Source organism: Aulonocara sp. 'chitande type north' Nkhata Bay, linkage group LG7 (assembly GCF_057382095.1).
Source record: "Aulonocara sp. 'chitande type north' Nkhata Bay isolate Kocher_YH1m ecotype deep benthic linkage group LG7, A_spYH_male_GT1.1, whole genome shotgun sequence".
NCBI lineage: Eukaryota > Metazoa > Chordata > Actinopteri > Cichliformes > Cichlidae > Aulonocara > Aulonocara sp. 'chitande type north' Nkhata Bay.
Window position 1 is genome coordinate 5672849 of NC_141350.1, and position 25804 is coordinate 5698652.

Here is a 25804-nt window from a genome sequence, read left to right on the forward strand (position 1 = left end):
AGCTCGGGTCCTCTACCAGAGGCCTGGGAGCTTGAGGGTCCTGCGCAGTATCTTAGCTGTTCCCAGGACTGCGCTCTTCTGGACAGAGATCTCCGATGTTTTTCCCGGGATCTGCTGGAGCCACTCGCCTAGCTTGGGAGTCACCGCACCTAGTGCTCCGATTACCACGGGGACCACCGATATATATATATATATATATATATATATATATATATATATATACATATATGTAACTAAGGAGGAACACCTAGACCAGCATTTGATATTTGATTTTTGATGTTTTTTTATATATTCAAAATATAGCTTTTTGGTATAACTTATGCACATAATGCATAAAGGAGTAGGTTTACTGTAATGTATTTGCTTTGAGCTATATGACTTTGGCCCTGGAGATACAGCAGAGATGTGTGATAAATAACAGGTGCCTCATTTCATTTTGTAACCAGCAAAACTAACAAATTGTCAAAAACCATTTTAATCCCTGCAAAGTCTGTAGAGCCAGTCAACAAGTGACATAATTATTTGTCATTAAAAATAGAGGAAAAAAACATATTTGGCCATTGTGGTAATGAGCCCAAAGATAACGCGCACCCACCCCCCAAAACAAAACAAAAAACAACGACAAAAAACCCACCAAAACAAAATGAAATTAAATTTGTATTTATTATTTTAATTGCTTGAAGCTTGAATAATTTGGAATATAATTGATCCTAAATGTTTGAACGCTTCTTTCATGATTTCACCATCAGTCCTTGACATTACCCTTTGCTTTTCATTGAAACACCCGGGGATCTCATTTGGATGAGGTATGGCATGTTCCCCGACCTTGCCATTTCCAATAGACGCTCCTCGCCGTCTACCAAACCAAGAGTTGAGAAGTGTGCTCAGACTTTACGCATGGAGAGCGCAGGGAGAGTCTGGGAGCACGCATGGGGGTCCCTCCCTTCCAGGCTGCCCGTGGCCTCCTCACCCCGGCGGGCACTTCCAAGACTCTGCCAGGCCCCCTTGATCCCCTATTTCCCCCTCTCTACCTTTCCTCTGAAGAAACTACCCGGCGTTACGTCAGAAAGTGCAGGACAAGCAAGACAGCGTCTTATGAGCTATTCGCAGGCATTGCTGCCAAACCCTACTTGAGGCTGCCTAAGAGCTCACTGCACCCAATGCTATTTACAAATCCAATCCTTTTAAAACATCAGCAGTATGTGGTAAGTCCGTTATTCATTCATATCATTTTATTTCTGCGCTGGGCTTTTTTTTTCTCACAGCTTTCCTCACATGACAGGTCTCTGTTGCCGGCACAATTGCGCAAAAACCCAAAACAGCAGTGTAAACCGTGTAATGATAAAGAGTAGAATGGTTCACACTGTAGCTTCACTGAAAACACCATGACATGATGAAGCAACAGATGATTTTGACGCTCAGAGATTTCTGCAGCATTTTTACTCTTTGACTCTTTGCTGATCTCAAAAACAACATGCCCCACGCTCGAAATAGGAACCCTAGCCCCATCCCAGAGGTAACATGGGATACGGGATTGAAGGAGATGAACGAGACCTGGAAAGGAGCGATAGCCTGTCTCGGGGTTGCCGTCTTCTTCGTAATGACCATCGGGATCATATACTGGCAAGTGGTGGACCAGCCCAACAAAAACTGGATCCTTAGGGGAACTTTCAGCGGACTGATTTGGGAGAGAAAAACCCACTCGCTGCTCATACAGACCCTGACTGAGGATAAGACCTACGTGGAAATTGACGTCGGGAACGTAGGGAACCCCGATATAGAGATTCCCTTCGTGAGGAACCTGTGCTGGCTCAATAAGACCGAGTTCTGCTATACCTGGGACTCGGTGGCCGAGGTGAAGATCTCGCTCGAAGCGAATGAGGATACGGAGACGGAGTGTTACAGCATGACTTGGGCACCGGTACACTGTCATGTGGAGCTGAAGGTAATGTTTCTCTTTATGTGCACACGAAATACACAAATCACAGCAAAATGTGGAGTGCAAACCCAGTTTTGCACTTTCTTCAGGCTAGGAACATTAATGTCCCCCTTTGTAGTTTGTAGTTTGCGGAATGACATTGCCTTGCTTTGATAACAGCCTATTTCTGGTGCACAGTGTGCAACAATTTATAAGCAGGTCCCTTTGCAAAGTTTCTCCGTCAAATATTATAGAATAAGAACTTTAAAAGTATATATTTTATATCAATAATCAAGAAGAAAAAATGTATTTCACTCACAATCTGTTTATATAACTTATTAACGGAAAAGAGAAGCTTTCAAAATGGTAGAAATCTCCTTTTAGAAAAAGTTAAATGTGTTTCTTGCGGCATACGTGATTATCGTTTTCAAAAAACCGGATAAATGTTTTAAATTTGTATAAATTTTTTTAAATTTAACTGGATTTTTATATTGATCTCCAGTGTATGGCCACGGAATGATGTTAAACTACGTGAAACAAACATGTGCACATACAGTGTTCTTTTCCTCCATTTTAAAATGTATTTATCTGCATATTTGTCACACTTGGTACTTGTTTCAGATAATCAAGCTAGTTTTACAATTTCACATATTTTAGACAAAGATAACATGAATAAATGCAAAATACAGTTTAAAATGATGATTTTATTTATTAAGCACAAAAAAGGTGTGGCAAATAACAGTTGTTCAAACCTACCTGGCCTTATGTGAAAAAGTAATTGCCCCCTAAACCTAATAACTGCTTGTATCACCCTTGGCAGCAAGAACTCCAATCCAGTGTTTGTGATAAGTCTTAGTCGTCCTAGTAGTTTTTGGCCCACTCTTCTGAGCAGAATTGTTTTAATTCAGCAACATTGAAGAGTTTTTGAGCATAATTGACTTTTCAAGGTCACGCCAAAGTGTCTCACTCTGATTAAAGTCCAGATTTTGACTAGGTCACTCCAAAACCTTAATTTTTTTTAGTTTTTTGTAGTCATTTGAAGGTGGATTTGCTTGTGTATTTTGGTCATTCTGTGCTTGAGCCTCAGTGAATAGCCGAACAGTCTCCTTCAGGATTTTCTGGTAGAGGTTTTCTTGAAAAAGCAGAATTCAAGGTTCCATCAATAACTGCAAGTCGTCCAGGTCCTAAAGCAGCAAAACAGACCCTCATGATTATGTTTGACTCTTGATAGGATGTTCTTTTAGTGAAATACTCTGCTATTTTCAAGCCACATGTAACAGGACGCAAACTTTGCAAAAAGCATTTGTCACATCAGTTCACAGAATGTTTTTCCCAAAATTTGGGGGATTGCCAAAATGTTTTTTTTTTGTAAATGCAAGATAAGTCTTTTTGTTCTTTTTGGTCAGCGGTGGTTTTCATTTTGAAGCTCTCCATTGGATGCCATTTTTGTCTAATCTCTTTCTTATTGCTGAATAATGAACACTGACCTTAACTGAGGCAAGTTAGATGCTATTCTGGGTTCTTTTGTGATCTCCAGGATGAGTTGTCAGTGCACTCTCATCGTAATTTTGGTAGACCTGTCTCTTCTTCAAGTTTTCTCCATTTGTGGATAATGTCTCATTCTGTGGGACTAGAGTTAGAGTAAGAGGGGCTTGTTTGTCTAATATTAATTTTTTGGGATAATCTGAAACATAAGTGTGACAAATAGACAATAAAGAAATAAATAAATCAGAAAGGGGACAAAAAATTTTGTCAAATCGTTGTAGGTGACTTGTTATGCTTCTTCCTGTCTCTTTCTAAAGCCATTTAATTAACTACACTGAGTGAAGTACTTACTGTACTTTCCCCTGCCTTAATCGTCAGAAGCATTTAACTGTTGCAAAGTTTGGGTAGGTTAATCTGTCCCCACTGGAACATTCCTCGACATAACTCCCTGTCATGTGGTGTGACTGCTCACAGAAAATCTTCTAAACCAAAGTCACATTTATTTTCATAATTTCCAAAAATCCTGCCCAGAGCCTCTCAGGTGACTACTTGGCACCTGTTTTGAAACTGCTTAATGGAGCCCAGATTTGCTGACGTGAAAAAATTAACTTAAGTTCTGCGTATTTGTCTCTTGAAGACAGAAGGGGAAGCATTTGTTTAAAAAAATAAAATAAAATTCTCTGACGTTCAATCCCTGCATTTTATTCACTGATATACCAGATGCAACCTTAACTGACACTGAATTTCAAATATTACATTAACTCATCCAGTCAAAAAACTGTTAATACAATGCTTTTATGAATAATGTTATTACATTTGTAGCTGTTTAAATTAAAGTAAAATCCTAATTTGAGAACAGAAATGAAATTTATTATGGACTGTAAGTCTCCTAAAATATTTGTTCTTGAGAGTTGCTGCCCTAATGCATCAACTGCTGTACTTCTAATTTCCTTATATTTACCACAGAACAGTGATGACAACCAAAAGCTTTCTGTTCTATTCTCTTTTCTTTTCTTATTATTTTGTCAAATACTGACAAAATGTTGGTGCCCTTTAGTGAGGTTGCTAAAGTGTTTTAAAACCAAAAGAAATTTTTTACCCTCTCCTCACAAACATTACTCTTTCCATACTTAATTCAGCTACTATTTTAATAATATATGGCTTTTTATAAAGTTAATCGAATTAGTTAATCACTGTTTTATTTTTTATTTTTTCTTGTTTGCAAACATTTCACTCTGGTTTTCTTTCCCTTTTCCCTTTAATGTGTGATTGCATGTATATTTGCACATGCGTGTCTTTATTCAGGACTGCTTCTCCATGGCCAACATATCCTGGTACGGGGGTGCCAGTGTTCGGGGTCAGACTTGGCCGATCAACGATCAGAACACCACGATGCAGCCCTTCATCGTCAGTGATCTGAAGGACAATCCCTCTGGGTTCGGCTCTGCCCTGGAGCGCTACTTCCTTGGCTCATCGGGTAAGAGGTCACTGATGGGATTTGCTCTCGATCTCGTCGTTAGAAATGGATTTAGAAATCTTCTCCATGGCTATGTTATTACAAGAAAAAAGGTCTCCTCAGTAAGGATGTTGGCAGTTTGCCACGCTTGCTATTGGTGCAGCGTTAGAACAAGAACAAGGACTCTTGAAACTTGATCCCACATGAGTGGGTATACCATGTGTGGCGTGAATCCCAGGGCGCGAGGGAAGCCCTGTGGATGTTGTTGTGTTGTCCTACCCTTTTCAGCCCCTCATGTAAGCATTTATGCTTTAGCTGGCAAAAATGGTACTAAAGCAGCGTCCCTAAAACACACACAACATACTAGATAAGTTGGCTTCGCCACATAGATAGTGTAACACGATGCTGGCTGTGGCATGTCAGTTTATTAATTCAGAGATTAGAGTACAAAGGCAATCAAGCCACCTGTAGCATCTTAAATTAACTCTTAGGAATACCAGAGTAATTGTCTTTTGTTTCTATTAAAAGAGCAGGTTGGATGGAGGCCCTGCTGACTCTTATAACTCACCAGGTTATTTTGAGGGTGTTAGATTTTATCCTCGGGGGTAAAGGGGGGAGAGGCAGGGGCTGTTAGCGGATGTGAATGGTTAATATGACTGATGAAGAATGTCTGCAGAGAGTGTGTGCATGTGCGTTTACACAAATCTCATGGACTATGGAGATTCAATTTGTCTTTGTGTTGGGTTGGTTTCTGAGCTACTGCTTAAATAAACTAATCTTTGTTCCTATCGAATTTCGATATCAATCTGAGATCATGATTATTATTATTAGCACACTGACATTGTTCAAAAAATCTTTAATATTCACATATTCTCATTTCTACATGCAGGCCTTAGGTGTAGGGCCTTAAGTGAATATCTTTGAGCTCTGTAAATGGTTTAGGATTTAGCTGTGAGTAACTACAAAACTCAAATAACCTGCCACAGGGAACGCAGTGACATCACCCAATAAGGCGACACAAATAATCATCGACTTCACTGATTGTTAGCACTAGCTTCACTCACAGTCATTTACATGCTGATGGAACCGCATGCAACCGCATATACACACATATATCTTTTGCTATGTAACAGTGACAGGCTTCGCCTGAGAGTCACATGACTTAAATCCCTTTTCCACCTTGTGAAAGGATGCCAGTAATTATTAGGACCCCCGTAACCCTTTGTTTATCTGCTTAGCTTTCCACAGAGAGGAAAACACACATGCACACACATGCAGCCAGAGATAGCATGAGATCCCAATGAGATCAACTGTTTATTTGTTGCCAAGTAACCTCTCACAGATACATAGCCCCAAACATAGCAAACTGATGCTCAGCAATGACAATGATGCCTGTTGGAGCATTAAAGGTATATTTAACATGATATCCTGCTTTAAAGTTCAAGGATGTCTTTGTTTGGCTCCAGGATTTGCATAATGTGCACATTAGGCCCGAGAGAAAATGTTTTTCCATGATCAAAGACATTTTCCAAGCATTTCAACACTTCTCACTTTGCTTTCAGATATTGGACACCAGTCCAACAGATCACAAGAACATAAGTTTCATGTATTTTCCTTATTTGCCAACAACATAATCAGTCTGATGTGTGACAAACTAGTAGCTTCTCGGTCCATTTAGTTAAAGAAGTAATTTGTGTAACCTACAGAACATTTCATCACCAACAAGGGCTTTAACCTTCAGACTTGTGTGGTCCTGTGCTGCAAGTAGAAATGTTACACCTGCTTGAACTGCACGAAAGAGCTGTTCTCTCCGGTGTAAACTTGGTACATTTGTGAATTAGCAGCCACTTTTACAAAAGGCATACGAGACAGAGTTTCAGAGGCAGTCCAGTGATGTACTGTGTTTTACTGTCAGAACTGACAGCAAATGGACACCTTCTCAGACCACATCACGTCACATGCCAGACAAATCAATCCATCCAGCCAGCCAGCCAGCCAGCCAGACATTCATTTTTTCTAGTAATGGAATTCAGGGTCACGGGGGGTTGGAGCCGATCCCAGCTGTCATAGGGCAAGAGGTGGGGTACACCAAGGAAGGATCAAAAGTCAGTTGCAGGGCTATCACAGAGAGACAGGCATTCATTCACATTCACACTTGTGCCAATTTAGAGTCGCCAACCAACTCATCTTGCATGTCTTTGGACTTTTGGAGGAAGCCAGAGTACACAGAGTACACACAATGAGAACATGCACACTCCACACAGAAAGAAGAGGAATGGAGTTAATATCCAGTTATGGTTTAATTCCAGAGTAGTTTGCATACTCTATTAGTATCTACCCTTTATTTGCATGACCCCTGTTATAGTCTCTCTACATGTTGAATTTACATTTATATTTTGTACAAAAATATTGCATTTTACATGCATCAAAATGAATTTGTGCTCATTTTGCTGCTCCGGGCAAAATAACAACACTTTATTCTCATCTGTATAGAAAGAGCATTTTGTCAGTCTTCATTAGCTGCGTTTATCTTCCTTATCTGCCCAGCAGCTCAGTCCAAAGAACCACATGATATCTCAGATTAAAATCCAATGTGATTATGACTGTGAACTAGGTTATTATAGTTAACCAAAACCAAAGTTAAAGCGTGGAAAAACATTCCAGTTAACTAAAATGGAACTAAAAAGCCAGGCTAAGTGTAAACGTCTGATACATTAATCAAAGAATATAGAGATAAATTCAAATGCAAAGGTTTTGGGATGACTACATTAATAGAATCTGCTGCTTTAACATTATTATGGCTGTAATGTCACGTGTATTCCAGTGTTATTGAAGTCGAGACACTGACAAATACCTGTCATACTATTAAAAAATAAGCAAACTCAGCTTGGAAGCCAGAACTGAACTATAAATGAAATGCAAATAAAAAAAAACTATGGAAAATTCAGCTATAAATCTTATAATGTGTTTGAGTCATAACTGCTTCATTTTTATGGATAATAGTATTGGGACAGGAAACAATTACAGAAGTTTTTGTGGCAAAGAAAATCCACATTCATGTGTGGATATCATTATAGAGATTTGTGAGGTTATACAACCGTGTGAAAGTTTAATTAGAAAAGTGATTTGTTCCTGCTTTTTTTCTCTTTCTTTGCACTTAATCAAGTCTAATTGAATGCAGATGGAAAAATACTTACAGAAATATAGAGAAGAAATTATATCATATATCACTGGTTATTAGCATGCACAGCTCCTCACCCCTTTCCAAGTGCTAACAGTTTCTTCTCAAGAAAAGTTGCTTTTAAATCCAGCTGTGTCCACCAACACTCAGCAAACCGTGATTAGGATAGTGCTTCTCAATAGGAGTTAGCTGCATGCACACAGCACCGTATGCAGTCATAGACACACAGTACACACTGTTCATGTGTATTTGAAATGCAGCGATATGTCTGCGCCAATAAATGTGTATTGTAATGTGTATTAAAACAAGAACTCCAGTGTTGTTTTTCGTTTAAAAAAAGGAGATTTTGGGAAGGCAGTATTCCAATAGTAATTTTTAAAAAAAGTAAAACAATCGCCACATGTCTTTACTTTTGGTTAATATTATTTATTATTAATGGACTGACAACACTTTCATCTGAGCTGTCTTCATAAATCTGCTTTGGAGGAACAAACATACAGTTAATGCAGTTTTAACGTAACATTAGGCTTCACAGCTGTTTGAACCCGCTGATCGTTGCAAGTGGCCTGTCTACACTGACTCTAGTTAGTCATAGCTAGAGTTATAAATGTTGTGGGCAGTATAGAGCTGTGGCTGACATTAAAAACTTAAGAGGACTCCTTGGGATAGTTAAAGACCATGGCAGACAGATTGAAATATTTGTGATAACAGAGCATATATGTATGGTAATTGGTCATATTAAACAGAGAATCAAGAAGAGAGGTAAAGAGTAGCAAAGTAAAGCCAAGGTAGAGAAACTGGATGAAAGAGATACAGCATGCCACCATGCAGCAGAGTGACATTTGAGAGCGTTTCCAACTGGAGGAACTTATCACAGCCACACCTGTCTTTATCCATTCAAAAACACAACTGGACTAGTAAGAACAGATTAGCTATTAGCAAAGTAGCATCCTAGATCACATGCATTATAATGGCATATTAAAAGGGCTACAGCTAGAGGTCCGAAGGCTTGACATGGGAATACTGCATGTGTTCAAAAAGATTGTTATTGTGTGCTGCCTGTGGGCTTAAAACAATACTAAGTAGACAAACCAGTAACAGATGAAAACTGTCTCTTTATTTGTCTCCTAAAATAACAAACAAAATGAAATAGATTATAATATAATGAGATCTTTAGCAGTAATGGGAATACAAGCGGCGGAAACGATTATTTGAAACACATTGATTTGAAAGCAAAGTAGCCATTTTTGTCCCGTGTGTGACTAATTAACACGGCAGGATTTATGTGTAAAATAATTGTTGGATGTTGGCACACAAGTGAGAGGTGAATTATTTGCCAGAAATTCTATTCTCATATATAAAAGACTTCATTTTTCCATGGCCTGTATCCAAATGCTTTGTACTGAGCTGAAGTTTGGCTTGCATCGTGAGTTTCCGAATTGTTATTACAAACGAAAGTTCAGAGCAAACCTGTTAGTTTTTTAAAAATGTGATTGTGTAACTACTTTAAATGTCCCCCTCCTGTTGTGCTCAGCCAGCCAGTAATGAATCTAGTTTTTCTTAATAGATTTTTTTTTCATGAAGAGAAACACACAGAACACGCTTTCTCCAAGATTCCTCGCAACAACTTTACAACAACTCTTTAAGATATTACACCACTTCCTCCACATGCACACGTGACTTCTGTCTCTAATATAACGGAGCTTTATGTTGACAAGGGATAGAACAGTTAAAGCTAAAACATGTTTCCATTACTCAGTTTCATGGAAAGCAATAGAAGAGGAAGGAAGGAAACCACAAAAGAAAAACAGATAATTATCAAAAATTTTTAATGTCATTCAGCAATCTGAATGCAAGGTATCCAAGCTATAAGCTTTTTACAAATGTTTTGGAGATGCAAAGACTAAATACACTCGCTTTCTCCTAACCAGTAATTGAAAGCGCAAATAAGGCTTACGGAGTACCAAAGAGTAAGAAATCAGAAAAGAAATCAGAAAAGAAATCTAGCTCTCTTAACTGTGTTCTTAATTTTTACTAAATATCTTCTCGTTGGAAATGTTTTAAAGATGATTTTCTTATTGGTTTTTAAACCAATCCGAGATCAAGATGCCAAACGTAGGACACTGCTCCAAAACACTCATCTGCGTTGCTCAATAGGTCACGACGAGGTCCCTGGGCAGCTGCCCCGAAACCTCGACACTCCTGCAAAGTAAGATGTGAAACACTTCAAGAATGACACCGTTAGCCAGCTGAAGCTTTGTTAAAAGCAAGCTGTCATCTCCTGTATGAGAGAACTACTGAATGAAAATCACCCCACAACATTTTCCACAGTTGACCTCTTATACTTTCCATGAAGGACAACAGGCAAGAAACAGAAGAAAGACTTTTTAAAGGGTGTAACAACGGGACAGCTTCTGTACTCTTCATATAGACACGTAACTTGTCTGTGGTTGCTCAGGTCATTTCCCTTTCCTTACTTTAACCCTGAGCTTTAGTGAAATCTTTGTTCAAGTGAGAATGTCAGAATATGAGTTTAAACGGTTTGCTAACGTCACCACTGAAGCCAAACAAAAAGTATTATATCAGCTCTCACAGTTTTTAGAGTTTGTCTAATCCAATCTGCTGGTAGTGAAAAGGACACATCTGTAATGTTTGTACAGAACACAGTGTCTCACCCTTGAAACAATAAAACTGATTGATGATAGGAGTAGAGCAGAGAGAGCCTCTTTAGTGTTTCATTATTTCTTCAATAAGTGGGATTGGAAATTTACTACAATGGCAATGTCCCAGTTTTGTGGCCATCAATTTCTTGAGGTTGGGCACAAAAACGAAATTTCCATTGTTAAAGAAGTACATGCCAAACACACACAAACTCGCACACACAGGGTTAGTGTTTGAATGCACATTTTTTTAACCCCTAGTCAGGTCTGTAAGTTTGCACGGTTGTCAGAAAGAACAGTAAAACTATGACAGGTAAACGAGTGCAGTTCATCTGGTCCACAGCAGCAGGGAGTCATAGAGTAGCATTTTCCTTCAGACCAGCACTCTCAAGGATCCTAGGCGCCACATTAAAACCTTACCGACCCTGGTGAAGGTGCACAGGGTCTGCTACCACCTACAGATGTTGAGGTCAGACTGAGTGAAAGTGAGCAAAGAGTCTTTATGGTCCTATAAGCTCAGCACTGTTTTTCTTGGAAAGCTGCAGTTGCACATTGAACAAGGTGTGCCTGAGAGACGTGTACGTGAAAATTAATGTATGTCCACATATATCTGATAGTTGTTTGATTTGCGTGTCAACAGCTACAAAACTGAGAAACGTCAATCAGATCTGTACAGCAAACGTGTGTAATCTTTAAATTAACGAGAGGCGAGGCGAGAGCATATTTTCCACCAGTCACAAAATGTCACTTTTTGAGAGCTAGTAAAAAAGAAAAAAGAAAATGTATTGAATTTTGGGGAATTTTTAAGAAGCTGCTTTAAAAATCTCCCTCACCTCCTGGGTACACCACTATGGGAGCAACTTAAGGCTTCAAATCGTGTTCATTTTCTTTAAAATGATCATAAATCCTGCTAGCATACGTTGCATCTTATAGAGCGTAATAAATAAACAGGATTAGAATGGTTTGGGTGGGGGGTTGTTTTTAAATGAGAAGCTCCCTGACAGGAAAAAAGGCACACCAGTGCGTTCATAGTGTTTTGAGTAAGATTTTATAAATAGACGACAGGATTTGGTATACTTAACTTTCAAAAATGCACGTTTAATCCGAGATGGAATAACAGGTACAGCAGTTTAGGATCAGTTTGTCTCATTTCCTTGAGGCTCTGCAGTGTCATTTCCAACAAAAATTAATTATGACTTGAGAAGGCAAATTCAACTCCATTTTCCACTCTGTATGCACTTTAGTAAAAGCCACTGTTTGCAGCTTCAGCAGCACATTAGTCTACGAGGCTTCTTGCTGTCTGGTGTAGTCCTTTTGCGTATGTTTCCACTACTTTCTTTCCACTTCCATCCTTCTATAAATCTTTATAATTTTCTCTGCAAACCACATCATACACCACCATACTCTTTCAAAGCACCTTTGCCTTATCAACTTTCTTCTATCGCGTCCATTCAACTCCTTTGTTATTGAAAATATTTCTGTATGTCAGAAATACATAAAATTAAATGTTTATCATAAATATTTCCTAAATAAAATCTGCATTTATCTGCCATTTATAAATTTGTAACAAACACGTGGATGTTGACCTAATACCTTGTGAGAGGCAGCTGAGGTGTTACCAGTATCTCTTTGACATTATCCATTGCAAACACGTGGGAATTACCCTGAGGCTGAAGGCTCCTCACAAGGCTTTTAAATACTGATCTCTGAAACTATTAATCTGATTATAAACTGGTACACGAGTATCCCGCCTGCTCCTGGTCCCTGCTTCCATGAGAACAGTAAGCCCACTGAAACTAGAGAGAGCAGCTGAAATGAGCCAAGGTCTCACCAGTTTCTCAGACTGTCTAATCTGTCCATTGATTGGTCACAAATCTTAAACCCCAGTTTGGTTACTTTGAGCAGCTTTTGCAAAATCTCAATACGAGGTCAGGGTCTGTGTTAATGGCTCAGTTTATTAGATGGGACAGAAACATAGCCAAGCAGAGCACAGAGGAACTGAAGGTTGTTAAAGCTGGGAGGGAGAAGGTGGGAGTCAGGTTAGGGGAGAAGTGGTTAGGGTTAGGGTAACCTGAGATGAATGGGGCATTCCTTCCAGGGCAACTACATCTGCAGATACAATTTTCAGCTACACATAATCTTGTCATTATGCAAGCCATCTGATGGACTGTATGTGCATGCAGTAGCAGAAATCTAAAGAGGCCCCCTTAACTGCAAGGTTTTAGAAGGATAAAGTAGACAAAAATCATCTTCAAATCTTCAATATTTCTGGTAAGTTTTGTTATTCGGAGAGGGAACATGCACGGGACATTCAATGCTCGTGTTTGCCCAGAAGCAAGCATAATGGACAAATAAAAAATGTTTCTAACCCTGCCCTCAGTGTTACTTTCCAGGCTACCTGAATCTCATTTCACTGGTCTGCAGTGTAACCTACCTACTTAGAACTTGCCAGTAGTTTCAGGGTAAACTCATCCAACTGTGTGCTGCTATATCTCATTCTGGGGAGTGTTTTTCTTACATCTGAGTGGAGCAATATCAGCTGACACAGGCTGCACTCTACCTCCCACAACACTCCATCCGTCATACTCATACTGGTCTCAGTAACACTCATGCACTATGTCATATAAGTGGAATTTGCAATGGACTGTCTTATTTGCGCTGATCTCTGCCTCTTTAAATCATAACTGTTTGAATTACCTGACTTTTCCTTCGCATGAGTGTATGACCTAGACTGTGACTTTATATTGCAGCTGTTTATCTGACTCCTTAAAGCAAGGTTTCATCCACAAGCATAATGTAAGCTAATGACCGACGCCCATTCCTGTGTGCTTCCTACCATGCAGGTGTCGCAGTGCTTATATCTCCTGACATCCCCCTGCAGCTCGGGCTGGACAGCAGACAGCAGTTCTGCCTACAGTCACTTCCAAGTATGGAGCGACTCCCTCTGCAGTACACTGTGTGTGTGGCCCACAATGTAAAAGCTGCTCACCAGGAAGCAGTGCAACAGCTCTCGGAGCACAGCAGGGAGCTGCCCAACATGAAAGCACTGCGGTTAGTTCAGTTTAGATTTAGATTAGACCAGATGTAAATTTCACTCTGCTTCACTTCTGGTTATTATAACAGCGGTGCACTGGTGTGGTTGGTGAGCACCGATTGAAACTTTAGTCTCGCGAGCCAACTGTGTTTAACTGTTCCAGTCTGATTCCTGTGTGTGTGCCGCAGGCTGCCATTCTGGAAGCTGCTCGCCAACATGGACTCAGGGCCGAAGGTGGAGCGGGAGATGAGGACTTTCTCGAATCGTCTGAAGAGACACCAGCTTGGGGAGGGAGTCATCAGCCTCAATGAACATTCCACCACCCTCCTTTCTGATATGGTACATGATGCAGACACACACTGACTACTGAACTGTGCTGTGTCTTCTCCCAGCCTTTAAAGGCTGTGACAGAGTTAAGTTTTCATTGTGAAAATATTCTGCTAAGGCAAACCCAATCTGGGTCGGATAAAAAATCCCACTGGTTAAACCGTTTAAATGAAATAAAAAATAAAATTAACCCACCAACAGGATTTAACAAATAGTGGATAAGGATTGGTAACACACTCAGTGTCTTGACAGTTTTTGTATGGCAGGTGTGAGCTCTCATATTAATAAATAGATTATAAAAAGTCAGCACTGCATCATAAAAGGTTGCTGTTTTCAGCATTTTCGAATGCAACCTTTGCTTTATCGCACTGAAGTGGACATTCCTGGTGGATTGGGCCACCTGCTGCGGTGCTGCTGCCATTTGCCATTGCAGGTATCAAATGATGGAGATAGAAGTTTTGCGGATGCAGGCATCAGCTGTATTTAGCTTAAATTTTTATTTAAACATTACAAATATAGTGTGTTGACATTATAGCTGGCTGCAGGGGCCATGCTTTATGTTCAATTCTACTAGTCTGTTGATACGAGGTCTTGAAATGAGAAGCCAGTTCATGGAGTTTCTATTTTCAGTAGAAGCTCTCTTCTTTTACTAAGCCTAGAAAAGTTTGTTAACCCAGTGACTAGAATTAAGATGTGTATATTATTCTTTTTTCATTCATCTTCATTTCTTCCGCTGCATAGCTGCAGATTTTCATAATCCACTGCTTCAACCACAGAGGTTGTGTCAGGTTTTGTGTGTGTGTCAGAACAATTCACTATTTATGCACAATAAACAAAGGAGCATAGCGCGACAATTTCTGTTCAGCGCCAGACTTGCTTGTAACCTATATCACCAATTATGTTAAGAAAAATGACGTATTAACTACTACAAAACTCTGACCTTTGTGGGAATGCTTGGAGCAGACTAACATGTGAGCTGGGGTGTTCTGAGACGTTATATTTGGTATATCCAGACCATCCATCGGCTCTTACTTTGGAAACATGGCTTAAAAAATTTCACTTCAAAAAAAAAACAAAAAACAAAAAAAAAAAAAAAACGATCTCTTTACCCGTCGGCTTCCTGTGGCTGTCATGCGACCGGCTATTGCAGTTAATAATACAACAGCTTCTTGCCATTTTTTGGGTTTCTTTTTATCACTGTGTAAGTGAGTTCAATTGAAAGCCTGCGTGCGCTAGTACCTCTTGCCACAAGTTCCCAGAATCCTTTGCGGTTTTCAATCTTTATCCTGGTGGGCCGGTCTCTAGTCAAAATGCCCGGGCCGATTTTTTGTCCCAGTCCAGCCTTGACTGAACTGGCTGGATTGGAAACACGGACAGTACACAACATCAACGAAATGACAAAGACCTGGTGGAACCGAGGAACTTAAATACACAGGTTGAATGACGACAATGTTTGGAAACAGGTGAGTACAGGGCTGAACATAATCTGACTAATGACAAAAGCTGACACAGGGGGGGGAAGTGAGAACATTAATGTGGCGAACTAAACTGAACATGAACAAACTGAAATCACTAACAACCCAGGAGCCCTGACAGTACCCCCCCAAAAGAAAGAAGAAGAAGAAAAAAAAAGGAACAGGGTGGGCGGCCGCGGCGGCGGCCACTGAGCAGGTCCGGTGGGCGGCCGCGAGGAAGACGGCGGCGGCCACGCCAGCGACGAGGTCCAGTCAGCGGCCTGGAAGGTGGCCGAATCCGTCGAGGACGAGGAGCCGGCGGTGACGGAGGAGCGGCTGTAGGCGACGGCGGTGACGGAGGAGCGGCTGCGTGGGGCGGCTGCAGGCGACTGCGTGGGCGCCAGCGGGTGCGGAAACCCCTGGCTGAGGAGCTAGAGAGCTCACAGCTGGCTTTGGATGCTGTGGCTGCAGGTCAGGAAACTGAACAGGATGGTGAATGAGTGACTGGGTAGGAGACTGGACTACAGGCTGAACTGACTGGACCACAGGCGGTGGGAGGATGGGTGACTGAGCTACAGGCGACCGGACAGGAGGCGACTGGACTGACAGGAGGCGACTGAGCTGCGGGCGACTGGACAGGAGGAGACTGGACTACAGGAGACTGAACTACAGGGGTCTGGACTGGGGAGGCTAAAGGATCAACAGAGGTTGGTGAGGCTAATGGCTGAGCTAACGACTGAATTAGTGAAGGGGATAAAGCTGCAGCCTGGGCTAGTAAAGCTGGTGCCCGAGCAGGGGACAGGTCCGCTAGCCTAACCAACCAGGGAAAGCTGGATCAGGTGGATGAAGAGGTAGACTAGTAGGGGGAGAGGCTAGCTTTTCCGAACCTCTAGGGAGGTCAGGCTGGGTTCTGGCTGCCCTCAGCCTGGGTGCTGGGACAAGAATGGAAGGTGACTGGACGCCAGTCACACCCACCCGAGGAACACGGACGGGTGCAGGAGTGGACTGGGACGCAGCTGCCCTCCTCCTGGGAGCTGGCACAGGTTTGGGTGTAGGCTGACTGATAGGGGTGGAAATAATGACTGGGTGTGTGATACTGCCAGGTTTATCAGGGATTATTCTGGTCCTTCTGCCACCACTATTCACAGTCTTTGACTGAACAGTCCTTGGGGGAGCAGAAAAAAAAAATCTTCCCAGTCCACATCATCGTCCAGGAGGGAAACCCCCCATGAATCAGAGATGAGTCTATTTTTTTAAGTGAAGAGTCAGACGAAGAGTGCGAAAAACAATCACTGGAACTCCCCACCGGGAGTTGCTCAAAATGGTCCATATTATGGAGGCATGCGCGCCGCTTTCTCCGGGAAGAGGAAACCTGCAGGGTAAACAACTGAGCCTCTGGCGCGGGAGCCTCCGTTGAGCAGAGTTGGGAGGCAGAGCAACTGTGGCATGGCGAGGTTGGAGGTCCAGTGAATAAGGCGGCGGGTGTGTGAGCGAGGAGCGGAGCGGCAAGAGAAGGAGCGGCTGAAACACGGCGAGAAACGCCCACTCTCCGTGGCAAATGCTCCGGTGCAGGTGAGGCAGCAGGTGGGGGAACGCGGCGTCTGCGAGGCCTGCCCAGAGCCAGGCGAGTCCCCTCGAAGACATGGTCTCTCTCCGCTGTTTTCCCCTGAACTCCTCTGCCCAACGGGAAAGTGCTGCCTCCTGCCGCTCATAGAGGTCCGAGTCCGCTGGGTTCCAATCGTGTCTTCGTGGCACGGGTCGTGTCATTCTGTCAGGTTTTGTGTGGAGGCGAGGAAGAAGGAGCCCAAACGCAGGACTCGCTGGTAGGTGACGCCTGGTGGTTTATTGGATTGGAAACACGGACAGCGTACACAACATCAATGACACGACAAAGACCTGGTGGAACCGAGGAACTTAAATACACAGGTTGAATGATGACAACGATTGGAAACAGGTGAGTACAGGGCTGAACATAATCTGACTAATGACACAAGAGACAAGCTGACATGGGGAAAAAACAGGAAGTGAGAACATTAATGTGGCGAACTAAACTGAACATGAACAAACTGAAATCACTAAGTCAACGACCCAGGAACCCTGACAGGTAGTAAATCTGGTAAGAGTTCATTGGTCAGAGGCCCACAACTGGTCAGAGATAGAGATGAAGGAGTTTTCTTAAGTGGATCTCCAGAGCACTGGAGGCAGGGAACAAGGGAGGGAGGACAGGTTCAGTGAAATGTTACAACATAGAAAAACAAAAGCCAGATTAGGTTTGTTTTTCCTTTTTTGTTTTGTTTTGTTTTTGTTTGTTTGTTTGTTTGTTTGTTTGTTTGTTTGTTTGTTTGCCTAACAGAACTTAGTTCCACAAAATGCCGATCAAATCTTCAGGACACTTTGTGATGCCTTACAGCATGTAAATGGGGCACTTCATCATCAAATATGTTTTCAGATATTCTTTCAGCTGCACATTCATACAGTTCCCTTCCCTAAATGCTATTGCAAACTGCCTGGTAACGACACCACCGGACCACAGTCAAGTCAATCCGTGTCAACACCTGGTAGAACCTGGTGGTGTTCCGTTACAAAACAAATATAGTTGAGAGAAGACAAACAGAGCCTTTCCTAATAGGTATTAGGTTGCTCTGAGTGTGGTAACTGCAGGATGGCAAAGAACTGGGTGTGCTGAGATTTGAAGGAACCTTAGCCAACTAGAGCAAGTAATCCCAGCTTGATGCTCAGATATGACCCAGACTGTACAGCAGAAGACCATGCAGGCAGAAATGCAATCAGTCCATAAAAGGTTATTTCCAGACATCCTGTTATATACGTACACACTGGTAATGTTTCCATTGCATTTTCAGTAGTTGTGAAAGAACAGAAACAAAATAATAATACAGAATAATATGCAATCATGATGGATGGCGGATATTAAGGATATTAATCACCAGTTTTGTTGGTACCACCTCACTTCACTCCCTTCATACTTCAATAAAGAACCAGCCAAGCATAAAATCCTGCATGGAAACTTACAGAATTAACACATTAGGCTGTGTAGAAGTGTGGCTAGCAACAATGATCCCCTTTCACTCCAGTTTTACAAGAGTCCATACATTTTCAGTCACTCTGTTAATTTTTATTTTACAGTTTCCATTTTACTCTGCAAGAACTGGCATCAAAGTGATTTGGTTATTAATAGGTTTGCATTATTTCTAATTTTATTACATAGAAATTAAAGTAAATTTTTAGAATAAAAGCCTAGAGTCTAACACATTATTTGAATTTCTTTGCATTTTACTTCTTTCTGGATTAAAAAAAAGCAGAAGAAATGAATGGTTAGTGGGGGGGGGATCTAAGAAATTAAACAATATGAGCTAATATAGCCTTTCCTCCCACAGCTATTTTACATATGATTTGTCTTGTTCCACAGTTATGTAATGCAAAGTTCCCAAAGGACTAGCAAATGTCAAATGGTTCTGACAGAAGTTGCATTCTCAAAGCTACAATTCTGCAAAGCAACTTTGCAAAGGTGTATGCTAGTAGCACCATTAAACTATTAATTTAAAATTGTTGTCTGTCTTTTTGTCACTTTGCAGGACCATGACTACCTCAACAGCAGGAAAAGGGGGATGTCCAAGAGACTGACCAGGGACCTCCCACTTGTCAAGCTTCTTAACATTTCCATCACCATGTCCCCTTTCCTGGGGGTGGACACCACACAGTTCCACACCTCCCTTATTGATGGCACTGAGGCCTACTGGCTCAGTCTCCCTTCAGCCCCTCAGGGACAGCTGGTGAGGCATGAGAGGCACACACTATCATATTGTAAACCACTTAGTCCACAGTAATCCACATTTGAACTTTGAACTGAGATTTATGTATTTTCATTTAGTTTGTTGTTGTGGGAGGCAGTATAAAGAACCCACCACATTTTTATTTCATGCTAAGTACAGTTTTCCCTGACAGTTAACTTTCCTCACGCTACTAAAACACTCTATTCGGTCAAACATGAAACCAGACAGAGATTTGGGGATATTTTCCTCCTGCATTGCAGACTCTCTGCATTAATCAGCTCCAGTTTGATCAAATTAAAAAAGCAATGCAATGCAAACGCAGTAGGACTAAACCAGGAAATCTATAATTGCAGCAGCAGTTGCACTGCGGTTTATAATTAGTCAATTATCCACAGAGAAAATAATAGCAGTGTAAAATAAACACCAATTAGAATGCAGTTGCCTCTGTCCCTCTACCCAGATCCCTGTGATGAGTCAGTGGCGAGGAAAGTTCTGTGTAAAGCTGAACATCACAAATCCAGGAGCAGTGAGCTGGTTCCTGGACAGGGTAGGAGCCCTTCAAACCCATTTAGGGATGGAGTACATCATGCTGGAAGGGGGCGAGGGGAATCTGTTTGAGGAGCAGGCACTGCGGCCACCGCAAGCTCTGGGTGGAGACAAGTACATCAGCCTGCTGGCTGACCTGGCCACCAGGATAGGAGATTCCACCATTATGACTGCAGGGACACGGTAATCTGTCAGCTAATGCACAATGACATTGCTTCCCGTAAGGCACATTTGTGTTTATTAGGACTTTTTCTGTGTCTCAGGTCCAGTTACAAGCCACTCTTTGTGAGGATGACCCCCCTGCAGTCTGATTGGAGCCCGATGGGTCTTAAGGCCTTCATTCCCAACCTGTTGCACCACACTTTGCTGGGATACAACTTCCTCATTCCTGATGCAGTAGGTAATACGAGAACCTATGGGTCCCTTTTTTATCACATAGTGATATTTTTGCCTTTTTGTGAGAACTGAAAAAAGCGCTTGATTAGTGTTGCTTTGGACAAAGCTGGGAGCTGTCAGTAAAACATGGGCCTGATATAACTGCCGTGAAACATCTTAAATTGTTCATTAGATATGAGGTATGAGTTGTATCAAGATAGTTTTAGTACAATGTTATAGCCCACACTAGCTTGCAAAACACCAGTAATTAACATGAACCAGATCTAAAAGGATAAATTGATCTTTTTCCAAAATAGAGAAGCCAACGTACATCATATTGCATTGTCTTAAATCTGCAAATTAAAAAAGCCACACGAGTACCCACTGTTTAACTGTTTTTGTCTTTTCTCTGCCTCTGCACAGGTGGCTCTCTGTCTGGAGACCTGGTCACAGATGAGGAGTTGTTCATCCGCTGGCTGGAGATTGCAGCCTTTCTTCCTGTTATGAGCTTCCACACACCACCCTGGATCTTCGGGGAGGGCCAGGTATACTACCGGTCTGCCTCGTGTAGCCACCCGGCAGCAGCCTGCGTTTGGTGCCATTACAGCTGTGTCATCCACATTAGTGACAACCTAGCAGGTTCACATTCTGCTCATGACTTGCTAACCAGATTTTCGCTTGTGAAGATTTACTGTGGAGAGATCAAGTGTAGTGAGGTGTGAATGCTGCCAATTAGATGTTCTAAAAGGGGGTGGGAGATTATCCTTCCTTCCCACATGCTGCTGTTGAAAAAGTGGTTCATTGGCCCAACAGCCAGCCCTCAATTCTGAGGGTCAAGCGCTGAGAAGTTCCCACCGATTCTTTTGCAGAGGAGCTAGAGGACTGCTGAGACCTGATCTATCAAAACTCAGATCTGACTCTCCCCTCAGCAGGAGGGGCAGGACTGAACCATGAACCTCTCCATGGGAAATGAGGAACACACTATTCACCATGCACAGCAGGAAAACAAAGCCTTAAGTCTCTGATGACAGGTATTGATGCTTTTGACAATGTGTTACCAGAGCTCAGGTTCCTGAACAAAAAACGCTTTATGCTCCTGCAGAGGAAGAAGGGTAATGCCCTCCCTAACCCCCTTCCCCTCCCGCCTTTCCTCATCTCATTCACCTGTGGTTACGAGTCCATCTGGTCTGAATTACAATCCCTATTCTAGATTTATGGCTCACTCTCACTCTCAAGGGCCACTTCAGCAGGAATGATAATGAATTTGAGGACAAGTCTTGGAAAAATACTTTATTGTGGCAATTAAGATTTCCATGAGTAATTGACAAGTGTGACAGAGTGGGAGTGATCAAATGAATTTTTTTCCACTAGGAGGGAGCTAAAGCAGCAAAATATATTAGTTGTGACTTGTGTTGTGTGACAAAGATAAAAATAGGCCTTTTTGGACGGCGAGGCATTTGACAGCAGCAATGTTTTCCATTTTGGTCTCTTGCATGGTCTTCAGTTCATAAACCCAGATGAAGTGAGAGCGGGGAGATATTTTAGTGGAGATAGACTGTTGCATTGCCCATGATAAATGACTCTTTTATAGACATTTTTACTACAGTTTTAAATGTGGTGCACCTTTATTTCCAGAATGTGTGAGACTGCAGTCGGTCACAGACAGGTCACAGCAGCAAATACGTTGGAATCGAATAGCAGCAAAACCTCAAAGCCACACACATGCCTGGCTTCTCAATTAGGGAAAGATTCACTCAAACCAGTGGCTCATTCCTACAAATGGTCTCAATCCCAAGTCATAAAAATACATTTTTTTATAGAGGTGGTCAAGTTTTGTTTTTGTCGTGAGACTCTGAAGAGGATGTGACCCTTCCAGAAATGCTGAAGTCGTTTGGGCAAAGGGAGACAGCACAAAGGCTTTGGCAGAGTTAAACCCACTAAGTCAACAATGAGTGACTGTTGAGTTGAGTCTGCGTGTAGAGATGGCACAAATGTCCTTAGCAGACCTCACTGTCAATATTTTTCTTGTACTGAAATCCTTGCGGTGGATGATTTAGTTTAGGAAAGGGCTGGTCACTGGTTTCAGTTACTCTGTTGATCCAGATTTCTTGAAAATAGATTCTTTGGATGAACGATGTGAAAAAGGCCTAAGTGGTTCTGAATGAAAATACTGCCCAAGAAAAAGGCAACGATGGATTTTAATTCGATTGTTACAATCCTAGTTGTTTTCTTTTGTTTTTTCTTTTTCTTTTTACTGTAATCCACAATAATGTTCGTTCTCGTGTCTCAAATGGTAATCCATAGGTGCTAAACCTAACTCGGAACTACCTAACAAGGCACCAGAGGGATGTGGCACCGCTGATTGAAAAGTATGCAGAGGAGTGGCAGGTGACGGGAAACCCCATCTATCGCCCAATGTGGTGGCTCAATCCAACTGACTCCATGACCTTTACCATCAATGACCAGTTCCTCATTGGAGATGAGGTCAGTTAATGGAGTTCTGATGATGTGGGATCTAATGCACTTGGCATGTTTTAGCAACTTCAGCCGTATCCTGATGTCACGCATGTGCAATCTCCCTTATACGTATTTATTTTCAGGTCTTAGTGGCACCCGTGGTGGAGAAGGGGGCAGTGCAGAGGGATATATATTTACCTGACGGGGGCTTTCAATGGCAGGACAGTCAGAACGCACGGGTGTTTGACGGGGGGACGTTCTTGCACGACTACCCTGTCCCCCTGACGGAGGTGGCTGTTTTCTTACGGAGAAGCTGACTCGGATGACTGTCCCACAGAGTCACGTGATTTATCCTGTTACTGTTTTGAATCAAATTCTTTTTTTAGGTACTTGTGCTGTTCTTAACTTGCACTTTTCTACTAAAGACCATTGACCCTGCCTCAAGTGCTGCCTTGAGACGATTTGTAGAAATATATACATACATGTATATACATTTTTTTTTTTTATACTTGCACTTTATGGTTCAAAATATTTTTTTCCTTTATGTTATTTGTCTTCTTTTCATTTGTTTTTTTTTATGCTGAATGGTTTTACCTCTTAGTGATTTGTTTCTGGACTTTTTCATCCACTCTGCTGCTTTTTTTGTTTGTTTGTTTGTTTTCTTTTTTTTAATGGTTCTGGAGAAGTATGTGTGTTTACATACTGCATTTCTACAGTCTTTAAATTTGTAGCTGCTGTTGGCTCTCTTCATAAGGAGGAACAAAGCAAGCTCCTTGTTTGCTTAAAAGTATCTGAATTTCTCAAGAAGACCAAATGAAGATGCAGAAAGACAAGGAAGGTGGTTAAAAGGGCCTTTTGAGAGAAACACTTACTGGCGGGAAATTAACACAGGAAGCTACATACAAGCACCATGGTACCATATGTCTTGCTCACTCTATGGAAAGGCTCTTACTTGAACTCATCAGGCCAAAGGGCCGATGTTTTATGAAAGATGAATGTACCTCAAGTAACGTATATGAATTGCTTTACAAAGTCATTAGACACAACAGCCTATCACCCCATAGTTCATATTCTTAGAATAGTTAAGTCATAGACATCCATGAATGTCCCTTTGTACTGTATGCTGATGAACTTGAGGCCAAGCCACTTTCATCGTAACTTTGCATATATTTAAATTTTAGATTAGAGCTTAACCTGCTGTATCAAGCGCTTTTAAGTGAGTGCCTCTTTCTTTACTGACTGTTGATGTGTTCTTACATGTGAGCCGAATTAAGTTGTAAAGACAACCTTGCTGATGACACCACATGGGTGAAAAGGAGATTTTGTATAAATACATGTAATCAGACCCTTTTTATCTGATAATCTGACTGTGATATCACTCCCATTCATGAGTATGAATCCACCAGCAGCAGCTGTGAGGCTCAGTGAAAGACTTTGGACCAGGTATAAAGATAGTTTGGTCCAAAAGATGCAAAATCTGACTTCCAATTGTGCTAAAAATCACTCTTTTGGAGATTTCTCATTTGTCTATTCTGTACAAAAACCGAAATGGAAAAACAAAAAGTTGTATTTTTGTTATTTCTTAAGCCTATTTTACTGAAACCGGTAAATTTATTTTCCAATTTCTATGCAAACGTTGAGTGTCTTCAGTTTATAATTACTTGATAGGGACATATGATCGATGTGTCATATGATGGTACTTTTCTACCTACTACTACTCTCACCATAAAAATAAAGTACAAAACTTATATTTCTCCAAATGTTGAGCCACATCAAATAAATACAATGCTCTCAGTTGTAAGCATACCATGTTTGCATATGAGAAATTGGCTTTTTGGAGAGAAACAAAGTATTTGTGAAGGATTCACCTGAAATTGCTGGAATTGTTGAAAGCACAGATGTGCAGAGGCCCACCTGACATAAACCTTCGTGAGTAATTCAGCTTCTCTCCTCATGTGTACCATTACATAGCCTACTCTCTGGACTATCTTTACACTTCTATCACTTTCTTAAGTTTAGTTGTTTACTTGTAAAAGCTGTTTGAACCCAGACTTAATGCTCTAAGCAAATGAAATGTAAATGAGACTGATTCTATTTTTTGATTATGTTTAAAATCAGTCCAAGAAGAGACGTAATCTTTATACCCTGAAGCTCGGCTCTTTATAGTCAACTGTCAGTGTTGCTTTTTTTTTTTTTAATCAATTTGTTCCATAAAGGAAAATCTTAAATGGCAAACAGCGAGGATACAAACTCTGGAAACTTAACATTTATCTCAACTAAATTGATTGTGTAACTTTGATCTAAAAAGTTGACTGTATCAGCTCAAACACTCAGGTCTAATGAAGTTTCCTATCAGATCACCGGATGTCTTAGTGCAACGCAGTATGTTGTGAACACATTAACGTCTTAATGTCTCCTGGGGCAGAATGTACAATGGACACACTGTGATTTCCCATAGCCCTTCATGTGAGGAGCTTTTCTTTTTCCCATTATATAATGCTGTTATGGAATGCTTTGGTAGGTTAATGTAGGAGTTGCAGGAAAAGCTTTGTTGTGTTATTCCTTCCCTCTACAGACTGAGTGAGCCATGTGCCTTAATATGCCACAAATCTGGACGACACAGGTGTCTAGATTATTGCAGTATCAGCAATGACCGTAATACAATGACTGTGCCATTACAAGTGTTTTTCTCTCTTCTGTAAATCAGATAACATAGAATGACAAAGTTGCAATAAAGTTTACATTTTCTTACTTAACTCATCAAGTTTGCATTTACTTCATGACATACTGGAGGCCACATTCAAGTGGAGCTGCCAGATTTTAATTATTATTACTTCAGAATTTTTAGTTCAAATCCAATCCTGAAGTTTGCACATTTTTTTTCTGTCTTGATGCTGGTTTGTGTTTGACTGTGCAGGCAGTGGCAATCTGCAGTTGCACCGATCAGGCGCAACATTATGACTACTAACAGGTGAAGTTAATAACACTGATTGTCTCTTCATCATGGCACCTGTTAGGGATATATTAGGAAGCAAGTGAACAATTTGTCCTCAAAGAAGAAGCAGGAAGACTTGTCCAACTTGTGATGTAAAATTGCAGTGCTTCTGGGGTGTTCCTGGT

At 41.3% G+C, this 25804-nt stretch overlaps 1 protein-coding gene across 2 annotated transcripts; it reads left to right on the top strand.

Annotated features, from left to right (window-relative positions):
- Positions 1 to 340: 340 nt before the first annotated feature.
- LOC147324396 (SITS-binding protein) lies at positions 341 to 25440 on the top strand. 2 transcript variants are annotated; one of them, XM_086298173.1, is made up of 11 exons: positions 341 to 1205; positions 1283 to 1945; positions 4709 to 4880; positions 13544 to 13751; positions 13923 to 14073; positions 19109 to 19306; positions 19767 to 20035; positions 20116 to 20252; positions 20651 to 20772; positions 22532 to 22711; positions 22828 to 25440. In XM_086298173.1, exons 2-11 carry the CDS (start codon positions 1475 to 1477, stop codon positions 22999 to 23001), a joined length of 2082 nt encoding a protein of 693 aa, XP_086154299.1. In that variant the 5' UTR covers positions 341 to 1205; positions 1283 to 1474; the 3' UTR covers positions 23002 to 25440. The 2 variants fall into 2 exon arrangements, with proteins under 2 accessions (XP_086154299.1, XP_086154300.1); XM_086298174.1 differs by having other exon boundaries at positions 341 to 1945.
- The last annotated feature ends 364 nt before the right edge of the window (positions 25441 to 25804 follow it).

What these genes read in the sequence shown, in the direction of transcription:
- LOC147324396 (XM_086298174.1), top strand. Translation starts at nt 1,475, where the DNA reads ATGCCCCACGCTCGAAATAGGAACCCTAGCCCCATCCCAGAGGTAACA. An exon ending in ACTGTCATGTGGAGCTGAAG is followed by an intron (nt 1,946 to 4,708) that starts GTAATGTTTCTC and finishes GTCTTTATTCAG; the next exon opens with GACTGCTTCTCCATGGCCAA. An exon ending in AGTTCCTCATTGGAGATGAG is followed by an intron (nt 22,712 to 22,827) that starts GTCAGTTAATGG and finishes ATTTATTTTCAG; the next exon opens with GTCTTAGTGGCACCCGTGGT.